The 10,787-nt window shown below is 57.1% G+C and overlaps 3 protein-coding genes across 3 annotated transcripts; 2 read left to right on the top strand and 1 right to left on the bottom strand.

Moving 5' to 3' along the window:
• Positions 1-1,670: 1,670 nt before the first annotated feature.
• Positions 1,671-4,520, top strand: M421DRAFT_88196 (uncharacterized protein; the record flags this gene model as incomplete). Its single annotated transcript, XM_033597643.1, has 2 exons — positions 1,671-1,679; positions 1,953-4,520. The coding sequence occupies 2 exons, from the start codon at positions 1,671-1,673 to the stop codon at positions 4,518-4,520; spliced, it is 2,577 nt and encodes an 858-aa protein (XP_033454430.1).
• A 1,105-nt stretch (positions 4,521-5,625) lies between these two features.
• On the bottom strand, positions 5,626-7,499 carry M421DRAFT_97145 (uncharacterized protein; the record flags this gene model as incomplete). Its single annotated transcript, XM_033598469.1, has 2 exons — positions 5,626-6,856; positions 6,904-7,499. 2 exons carry the CDS (start codon positions 7,497-7,499, stop codon positions 5,626-5,628), a joined length of 1,827 nt encoding a protein of 608 aa, XP_033454429.1.
• Positions 7,500-8,965: 1,466 nt separating this feature from the next.
• M421DRAFT_97144 (cytochrome P450) lies at positions 8,966-10,750 on the top strand (the record flags this gene model as incomplete). Its single annotated transcript, XM_033598468.1, has 6 exons — positions 8,966-9,079; positions 9,165-9,349; positions 9,396-9,507; positions 9,569-9,658; positions 9,709-10,590; positions 10,643-10,750. The coding sequence occupies 6 exons, from the start codon at positions 8,966-8,968 to the stop codon at positions 10,748-10,750; spliced, it is 1,491 nt and encodes a 496-aa protein (XP_033454428.1).
• Positions 10,751-10,787: the final 37 nt, after the last annotated feature.

Genomic DNA, 10,787 nt, shown 5'->3' with positions numbered 1-10,787 from the left:
TCGCCTCGATCTCTGCTGTCTACCCCGTCGCCTCGATCTCTGCTGTCTACCCCGTCGCCTCGGTCTCTGGCTCTAAGCCTGCTTCCCCTGAGGATGCGAAGGTCACGCTCACCAAGGTCGCAACTCCCGTTGCCTACACGCCCGTTGCGTATGTCACGCCTGTCGTGCACCAGGGCTACCCTGCCGGCAACGGCACTGTTCCCGCTGGCACGGGCCCTGTCAAGCCGTCTGCGACGGGCAGCTACCCTGTCAAGCCGTCTGCGTACAGCCCTGCTGAGTTCACAGGCGCGGCGAGCAAGATGAGCATGGGTGTGACTGGGATCGTTGCCGTTGTTGCTTTCTTTGTGTTGTAGATGGACTACATATATGGCGGGTATCTCATGAGATGGGTTGCATGTTCTTCGTTTCTTGTATACCACATTCTGGAAATAGATTGCTGTCCAGAGGGGCGGTGATGCTTGGGTAGATGTATGGAAACCTGATGCGAATATGATTGCCTCTCATGTTATCTTTCCATCTCACATCGAGTCAAATTTTCCAAGCGTGTCTGTCCGTAAGCTGTGGAGATTGAGCTGACCTCGCACGAGTTCAGGCCCAGCCCAGGATCATGCATGCTGCAGGAGACTTGCATTTGGGCGTGTTGTTGAATATCATCTCGGCGCTATCGCGCATTAACCCAACCTGTCTGATCTGGAGAGCTGTCGAAGAGATACACGGTGAGGTGAGTTGTACTGGTGAAAACTGGTTCGACAATGCAGGTGACAGCGGGCGCAGGAGTCGTGGCAGCACTGGGACCGTAGCCTCACGTGTCGGCCCGCTCCCGCGAGGACCAGAGGCAAAAGCAGCATGTAGCTTTGTGATTGGAAGAAGCGTGCGGGAGGGGAACGCAGCTCTATGACGGAACGCAAGCTTTCACGCGGGCTGCAACGACTCCAGACGAACTGCTGCATTCTTCAGAGCGTTCTTCTCCGTCCTGATCATCTCCAGCCTCTATCGAACGCGCCCAATACCTACGATGACGCAGTGACCGGAGGCCATCCGCGTCGCTCCTGCTGTTCCTGCTTTGGCCCGCCTCGCTTGTATGACATGGGTTAGTGGGAAGCTGCACGATGAAGTGGCACTCGGCGCGCACTCGTCACCTCGCCAGGTCGTCGTCGACTGCGAGATGGCAGGCGGCGCGGCCGCTACGATGCCTTGATTTAATGATAATTGCAGGCGGGTCGAAGTAAGGCAGCTGCACGTGCGGCCCACAGCCTGTCTCTATTGCAGTTTGCAATTCGCATCGCCCAGCGAGCGTGAACCGGACGGTCCTTTCCCACGGCACTGGAATCGAGTCGAGCCTCCTCTCTCTCTCTCTCTCTCTCTGTCTCTCTCTGTCTCTCTCTCTCTCTTAAAAGTGTCGACGGCCAGGCACACTGCCCGAGCATGCAGGTCCTAAGCGCAGACGCTCCACTGCCCTTCTCTCCGTCCTCGACCACGCGCCCAGTGTCTCTCGCGCACTGCGAGCTGGCGCCTCACGACCGGTGACGTCGTTTGTTCAATCAGGACGACAGCATTGACGCTCCACGTCGCTCCAGCGCGTACGAGCGGTCCAAGTGCACGAATCGCGTCGGCCGCCACGCATTGGAGGCCCAGCGCTTCAAGGGTCGAGCGTCGGGTGTCGGTGAGTGATGCGCACAGTAAGTGACGCTGAGGGCTACCAGCCACCTCCATCAGCCACCCCATTTACACCTCCAACCTCCTCCCCCCAACCCGACCCATGCCGCAGCGCGCGCGCGACCAACAGCAATGGCTCCACTGCAGCGCTCTCCACCTCCGTTCTCGCTGACAGCTGCATCCCAGCGCATCCCAGCGCATCCCAGCCATTGCGACAGTTGCCGCACCGCCCGCTATAAGCAGAGCCGCGAGCGCTGCCTTGATCCGCTCCACTACGCGAGCCGCCGGGCACATAGCTCGATCCGGCGGGTGCAATTGCGCCTGCGCGTCACGCACCGCCGTCTGAGCAGGCTGCTGGAGGCATTGCCGCGTTGACGTCGGCCGGCCCACCAGAGCTCGCCAACCTGCTGCCCTACTACCACGCCCCCACCCATAACGAGACCACGACGCCCCTTGACCGCGACGACCCTTACCACACCATCCGACAGCTACGCCAGCAACAGGCCGCCGACGACTACCGCGCCGTCCACAGCCACTCGCGCGTCTCCAGCTCGTCTGGCAGCCAAGCACACAGCCTGCGCCGCACCCCCAACCTCGACCAGCACCAGCGCGCCCGCTCCGTCGACCCCGCCCAGCACCACCATCGCCTCGTGCGCTTCTCCGACGCCGCTCGACGCGCCGCTCGTCCACGTGCCCAGTCGCAGTCACGCGACCCGTCTGCCCTCGAGCCGCACCCTGCTCTGCGCATCTCGCGGCGCACCGCCTCGGCCATTCGCTTCGTGCTCGAGGAGGCCATCCGCGCCCCGTACGCCTTCACCCCGGACACGGTCGAAGAGAACGCAGCCATGTCCGACCTCATGGCCAGCCGCCCTGCCAATGGCGGCGCGCGCACGACGGCCGGACCCACGCCCGTCACGCAGGCCGACCGCTCGAACATACGGACGCCTCAGATGATCATGAACGAGCGACGACAGCGAGAGGCAGCACGGCGGCAGCAGACTGAGGCAGAGGAGCAGCGCAAGGCCGACGAAGAGCGCAGGAGAAGCGTCGAAAGAAGAGCACAAGCTGTTGCTGGCGTAGCTGGCACAACCCCCCTTACCGAGCCTGGGCAACAAAGGCAGCCCCAGCACGCTCCCTCGCGATCAGCCGATCAACACGTGAGATATCCCTCGACAGGCGCGCCCCGTCCCCCAGACGGCATGCTCCCGCCATCAACCCGCGCACAGGACGCCATGCCAGGCGCACTACAGCAACCTCGCTCTAGAGCCAATTCGCAAGCACAGCAACAGCCTCGACCCGCGCCAACTGCGGCTGCACCTGCCTCTACTGGCGAAAGACGGCGAACTTCTGGGGAGGCTGGACACCAAAGACGCCCGACTGGCTCTGCAGGCTCGGCGCAAGCTGGTCCCTCGACAGCAGCACCGCCACGTCCAGTGCCTCCACCAGACGCCTCCCAGACTCAGCTTCGTGACTCGACAACATCCACTTTCCCTCATGCATTCGAACGTTGGGAGACCCTCTCCTCGCATTGGGAAGGTCTGACATCGTACTGGATACGAAGGCTGGAGCAGAACACCGACGAAGTGCGCCGAGAGCCGCTGGCACAACAAATGTCACGGCAAATCACAGACCTGTCCGCAGCAGGAGCGAATTTGTTCCACGCCGTTGTCGAGCTCCAGCGCCTTCGCGCATCGTCAGAACGCAAGTTCCAAAGATGGTTCTATGAGCACCGTCAAGACCAAGAGAAGGCTCAAGAGCGCGAAGCTTCTTTCGAAGCAAGACTACAAGTCGAACGCGATGCAAGAGCTGCTGCGGAAGCCAACATGGAGCGTATGGCTACCGAGAAGAAGAACGCCGAGCGCGCAGTCTCTGAGATGAAGCGTGAGCTACAGATCTCAAAGGAGGAGGCCCGTCGAGCTTGGGAAGAACTTGGTCGAAGGGAGCAAGAAGAACGCGACCGTACCTTCTCCCTGCGTGACGGCCAGCCCACGTTAGTAGGTGGAGTGCAGGTGGTGCCCATGGGCCAAGGCATGGGCGGCCCTGGGAGATCAAGTGGAGGTGACGCATACGCGGGTGCACAGAGCAGCGGTGGCATCGAGCAGCATTACTCTTACGAAGAGGGTCAATCTCCCACCGATACCGATCCGTTCACCGAACGACGCCACCCTCAGCGTGAGCAGAACATCGCCAACCTCGCCCAAGGCGCATACATCCCGGCAGGTGCCACGTCAGCCCAATCATTAACCTCGAGCCAGGCCACGGCTCACCCCATCGCACCTGGTCCGCTCGTGCAGTATCCCATGCCTGGCTCGCAAGGCCAGCAAGCCCCCGTGCAGCCATCGAGCTCTCACCCCGAAGTCTTCTACCAGCAGCCCGAAGCTTATCTCCATGAAGGCCGCCAGTCCATGGCCGAGGACACCCAATCCTACGTAACCAGCAACCCCGACGACTCGGTCCTCTCAGAAGGCGACGAAGAATACGCCATCGATAGCCGCGGCAACTACATCCTTGACGACGCCGGACATCGCATACCCTTTCGCTCCCTGCAGTCGCCACTGAGCGACGAATACGACGTCAGTGAGGACCGCCGAAGGGAGCTCGAGCATCTCCAGCGATACGGCTCGGCTGCCAATCCGCCGAGCCAGTATGCAACCACCAGCGCCGAAATGGACAGCCCGCACGGTCAGGGCTACGCGACGGCGCAGCCGATGCCCGACTATAGCGGTGACGGGTACGGCGATGAGTGGATCGGCATGCGACACCACCACCCCACGCGCCTGAGCGACGTGCCCGAGGAAGACGAGCGCAGCCGGGCGAGTCCCACGAGCCGGGCCAGCGTGACGAGTCGCGGACGGCTGTTCTGAGCGCCCAAGACCTAACCTCTACCCTCCAACTGCTATTCATCTTCATGTTCATCAACATCATATCCTACCGCGCGCATACTTGACCCGCATACTTAGCACGCGTCCGCAAGCATCTAATATCCGCGGCGCAAATCTCCTCTGCGTTCTCAATACCCTTCTCCGACTTCCGAGAGGAAGTCTCCATTTGTTTATCTGGCATCAGCGCACGGCTACCCCTGTATTAGTACCGGTCCGTCTCTCCGCGAGCATGGTGTTTATAGGGTGGGTTTTGGCGGCAAACGATTTTGGGGGGGGGGGGGGAGTAATTTGGACTCTATAGTGTGGAGAGAGGAGGGAGGTGTGTTAATATCACCTAGTGTCTGATCTTGCTCTTTGCCTTGGATCGTGTTGTGCAGTGGAGCTGTGATTGTGTATATCTGGTGACTCGTCAGCGGTGTTGTCTTCGTCGAATGTGGAACTCGCCGCAGTACACTTGCCTTCTCCCTCACACGCTTGCGCCTGTCTGGACATCTGCGGCTTATCCGTGTTAGCATCTTGCTGCGAAGGAGGCTGGGATGATCCAGAAGAGACCTTGAGATAAACCAGCGAAACGGCACTGGAAGTGGTATTTACAAAGGTATTATTGTTGAAAGTAGAAGGACGTATTGCTACTGAGGTTCGCTTTTGCTCGCGCCGAATCGGCCAATGCCGCCGTCCATCTCGAATCACGTCCAGCGTATTACCATACTACTCAATCACACCAGAGACCACAGCTCGCGGGCTGTGGGATATCGGAACGGCGTGATCTAAACGCACTAAACAATAGAAGAGGGGTATGCGCAATTTAGAAAGCAATGCCAAACAAACTGGAGGTACAAAAATGCATGCAGATTGGGTGACAAACTCAAGGGACATAGTGGAGGTATGGGTATGGGGTACGAAATGTCCAGATAAAAGTGTGGGAAGAAGAGAAAAGGTATGATCCACTGAGTCCGGGGTGTGATGGTCATCGTTTGCTGTCGAGTGGTATGTAGAAAGAGGTTGTTCGACGACTGTTATTGCGCACGGTGAAGTCGAGGCTCTAAGGTTGGGTTCGTCCACAGGGCTCTGTTGTAAGCCCAGTCAACTACATGTTGTCAGGTCGGTAAGCACGGTACTGTTGGCTACCAGCAGTCGATGCACGACCGGTTGAGCCAGCAACAGAGTACTGCTGCGGCCTAGGACCATCCGAAGAGGCCATGCGTGTTCTGGGATTGTTGCTCTTCTGCAGACGGTTTGTTCGCCAACCCTCATACCACTGGTCGCGGCTTGCCTCGCGTAGTTCTGATCGCCACTCGCTGAATACGCTCTCCCTGAGCCTGACAAAGTCACAGTGCTCCGCGTTGTATGGGTCCGCGAAGCCCCATGGGAACTTGCGGCCGACAACGTCAGGCTCGTACGGATCAGGCGAAATGATGCTCAACGGCAGGAACGGTGTCTCGGCATCCTCTTTCTGTATGGAGGCAGAAATTGCCGATGGCTTGCGACTGTGGTTCCTCCGAGTCTTGGGTGGAGAGGTTGGTGGGGATCGCGAGTGCGAGCCAGAGGACGAGCGCGATGAAGCGATCGAACGAGCTGCCTCGGAAGATGAACGTCCAAGGACCTTGTTCAAAACATCAGCCTTGCCTTCGTTGTCCGACGAATGTTCGTATTCGTCCTCGTCCCGCTCATCCAAACGGTCGGCGTCATCATCCTCGAACTCGTCGAGATTAAGAGCCTCCAACGGATCCAACTTTGCTCGCTTGATCGTGTCCCAGACCATCCTCTTCAAGTGGCGCATGTGAGCACCGGTGATGGTATCTGCCTTGCTGATCACAGGCACGACGGTGGTTCTCGATTGCAACTCGCGAAGCACGTTGAGGTCCAGGTTCTCGTTGAGACCACCAAAGATAGCGCTGCCCACGTTGATGACATTTGACTTCTTGCGCGCTTCCGCGATGTTGGCATCCAGGCGGGCAGGATCCAAGATGAGGAAGACGCAGTGGATGTGGGTGTCGCTGACACCTGGAGAGCGAATCACCTTTTGTTCTTCGCCGAATGTATCCTCGAATTTGGACTCGAGGAACGAAGTGACGACGGGCAATTGAAAGTCGACGATGTTCTTCTCGAGTCCTTCAGAATCCCAGAGAGTAACGCCAACCCTCTCGCCATCTACTTCTGTCTCCAGATACTGCGAAGTGAAGGGCGAATCTTCGACGACTGCGCTAGGCGGCGGGGACGGGGTGTGAGGGCGCCTCTTGGTAGGCAGCGCAAGCGCAGTGTGCAGAAATTCGATGAAAGATGACTTTCCGCAGCCCTTAGTTCCGAGGACGAGGATGCTAGCCAACGTTAGCCTAGTTCAGACGATTCGAGGTGTAATGCTTACTTGAACGGAGTGGGCTGCTTCTTCTTTCGTACGCGGCGAGGACTGTTGACGGCACTAATCTGGCTGCTGGCGTAGCTGTAGCGGCCACGGTTGGTCATGCTCTCTGTCCTGGCGTACGGATCAGTGTCGATGAAGGAGTGAGAGCTGCCAGGTACGGGTGGGAGCACGGCGAGGTTGGTAACAGGTGCCATTCTGTGCTGCTCCATTGATGGTCTGCTGAAATTTGGACTGAAGTTGCCGACTTTGTTGGAGACAATGGCGACGGAATCAGGGCGGGTATCTCCTCCAAAGCTTGCGATCTGGGGAAGAGGTGAATGGGACGGCAGGCGGGGTGGTTCCTTGGGCAGCATTGCGGCTTCCCTCTGCTTGCGCAATACCTCCTCTTGGGCAAGTGCCTTCTGCTTGCGGCTCATGCTGGGCGCTCTTGACGTGCTGATTTTGTTCTCTGAAGACCGCTTTCGAAGGAAGGAGAAGCTGGATCTTCGCGCTGCAGCTGCCTGGAAGTCACCGTTCGATGTAGGTGCGGCAGATGGATCAGGCGAGCCGTCTTTGTTGTAGGTATTAGGGTTTATACTGGAAGGAGTAGTGCTGGCCATCCTGATCAAGCGGGCGGCACCCGTTATATCAATGGGTGGCGGGGCGGCTTGCTTGCGCGTGTAATTTGACCTGCCGGGAAAGGAGGGCAGCTGCGGAGCAGACAGCTTGGGTAGCAAGAGCTAGGCACCCTGTCCAACTCACGGGACGGTGGATCGCAAGAATCGCGGTGATGAGAGAACGAAATTGGAGGGGGACGCTGCTGGAGATCAGCCTGGTCAGGCAAGAGCCGCAAGACCCTCAGCAGGCGCGCAAATCGGGTGGGTCGGCGCAATGGGCAGAGTGAATGGCTCAGCGTCTGTGTGGGGAGATTAGGTCGCACCCTAGGCCGCGGTACAACGTCTCGTGCTAATGCAGGAACGGGTGTGTCAGGTCCGCCGAGTACGCACAGCGAATTGGCGAGACGAGACCCTCTTTCAGTGAGTAGGTACTAATGGAGTGTCTTCCCGAAGCTCGAGGACACGGGAAAGAAGGCGCAATGGACGTGTTGGGTAGTGCGACACGTGCAGAAAGATGTGCAGAGCTTCGAGAACGGTGAGCTTCAGGGGAGCAACGACAAAACCCAGGATGGCACGCCCTCTCCAGCGCGAAATGCTCTATGCGAAACCCGCCACCCGCTGCAAGCTAATCTACGACAACTAATTCACAATGCATCTGTAGCGGCGTGGCTGTTCATGCGAGTGCGACCTGCACGCAGCTTGTGTAATCGTCATGGACGCAAGCAAACATCGTTGTTCACGGCAACCGGAGCAGGTGCGTTGCACAATCCTGTAGTCCCTACCTACGCGTCGTTGCTCCGAGACCGCTCTGCACAGCGAAGGGGCCAGAGCAAATTGGGACGCGCTTCGTTCCCACTAGGAGACGATCATTGCTGTGCATGGAGATCAGGCTGAAGGAGGTGAGAGCCACCCCGGCCGCTGGCGCATAAATCACATCTGGACTTGACCAGGAACAACCTCGGATTGTTGTTTCACAGAACTTCACCACCATGTATGTTAGACTACTGCTCTGTCTACAGAACAAAGGTATATATAGGATTGTCGTCATTGCGAACGTCACTTTCGTTGAGTACGGGAAAAGGGGGCAATCGTTCGACAGCTGCAAGATCGCGCCTGCCAAGATGCAGGTGCCTTTTACAGCGATGAGGCCGCTGCGGCACTGCAGGTGTGGAGAAAGTCCCAGAGATGGCTCTCTATGTACGAAGTACATCGACACGCCCCGCACGTCTACGTCACGGTCCCAGCTACCTTCACGCATCACAGCCCCAACTTTCGCTGCTCAACCGAGCGACGGTGAGCCTGGATAGCAAAGCTGAGGTGTTTGACACGCATGTCAAGTGGTGAGCGAGCCAGTCACAGCGTATTGCCTGCATGCCATGAACGTTTGCTGCCGGGTCAAATTACCGACTTGTCCGGCCGACAAACTTCATCTGCACTGGTGTTTCTCTGATGTGCCTGCGATATGGACAATGGACCTGCTTCACAACCACACTCTCGCGTCGGCTCTGGTATCGATCTGCTTATTGTGGGTCCTAGGATGCCTTACATCCTTCTGCAAAGATCGGAAGCGATATCAGAAGCTGGTGAGCAGACGATTTCTTCATACCCGATTGGCAACACATATGCGATGTTTGTGTGAAAGCAACACCTTATTGGTGACCACTATAGCCGGGCCCACCATGTTCACTTATGTTTGGTCATCTTATCTCAGTGGGCAAAGTTGCAATGATGCTGCCCAGACGCGCTCATCCACAGACACTGGTAGCCCAAGCTATTCGTGATTACGAACTCCCGCCTATCTTTTATGTAGACTCACGCCCACTGTCAATCGTCTCCCTGGTGGTCACAGATCCGTACGTAAATGCTCTACACACCCAGGCGGTTACTGATTGTTACCAGGGATGTAGCGCGTCATGTCGCCGAACCTGACTTGCCGAAGCATCCTGCTGTGGTGGAGTTTGTAGAGTCGTTCATTGGCAAAGTTAACATGCTTACAACAAACAGTCCCCTTGTGGAAGAAGCGGAGGAGCGCATTCAACCCAGGGTTTTCAACATAACACCTGGTCGGCCAGGTCCCTATGTTTGTCGACTGCTGCCGCGAATTTCTCAGACTGCTTGATGAGCACTCGGACGCCGACCGTGTGTTCAGGGTTGAAGAAGAGGTGGGCTCGCAGGTTCTGTGATTTTATCTTCGTTACTCACTCTGCTGTAGGCAACCAAGATCACAGTCGATGTCATCGGCAAGGCCATCTGTGGACACGACTTCAAATGTCTGACCTCTGGTAGTCAATTTGTTTCGTGGATAAGAGCGGCACTATCCTGGGCAAGGGAACTTCAATTGGTCAACCCATTCCATCATTGTAACGTACTGCGTCCTATCGTCACGAAATATTATCGTTTCCGGATGAGCAGATATATTGGCAAAATCTTGGACGACAGATTCGCAGCAGGTCAGTCTGTATCGCCAGTGGCTCGGAAAACCAAGACTGGTATCGATCTTGCTCTTGAGCTTTACGTTGGAGAAAACAGCGGACAATCGGGTGCCAGTGCGACGGCTATAAACGCAGAATCCCGACAAGCTACCATTGACAATCTCGGGCTCCTTCTCTTCGCAGGGCACGACACCACCGCATCGACGCTTTGCTATTGCTATAAGTCACTCAGCGACAATCCTCATGCACTTGCAGTAGCCAGGAAAGAACTTGATGATGTCTTTGGGGTCGATGTCAGTGCGGCAGATCAGCTTCGGCACAACCCATTCCTGGTCATCAAATTTGACCACATGCTCGCCGTTATCAAAGAAGTGCTACGTCTTTGGACTTCAGCATCAAGTGCTAGAGCAGGCCGGAAAGACTTCTTCGTCCGGGAACCTGTCAGTGGCGAGCTTCTGCCCACTGAAGGTGTCAATGTCTGGATACATTCCTTTTCAATGGGTCCCTCCAAGATGATATGGAGCGAGGACATCGATCAATTCAAGCCTGAGCGTTTCCTGCCTGGAAACGTTGCAAACATACCCGCCGATGCATGGCGTCCTTTTGAAAAGGGTCCTCGCGCCTGCATTGGTCAAGAGTTTACTTACCTCGAGATCAAGGCTGTACTTGCACTTACCCTGCGGAGAATTCGACATACGCTGTGCATTTGACGAGCTGGCATCGCTGCAAGCGTTCGGTGATTCCATGTACCAGGTACTGCTGGCTACAGCGAAGCCAAGAGAAGGGATGCCTGCACGGGTCGAGCGGAGAAGAGCCTTCTGAACAAACGCTTGTTGGCGGTATCGCAGCAATGCTTGAC

The sequence above is a fragment of the Didymella exigua genome, assembly GCF_010094145.1.
Source record: "Didymella exigua CBS 183.55 unplaced genomic scaffold M421scaffold_1, whole genome shotgun sequence".
NCBI classification, from domain to species: domain Eukaryota; kingdom Fungi; phylum Ascomycota; class Dothideomycetes; order Pleosporales; family Didymellaceae; genus Didymella; species Didymella exigua.
The sequence above is the reverse complement of the archived record's forward strand: the minus strand, read 5'-3'. Positions and strand labels throughout refer to the sequence as shown.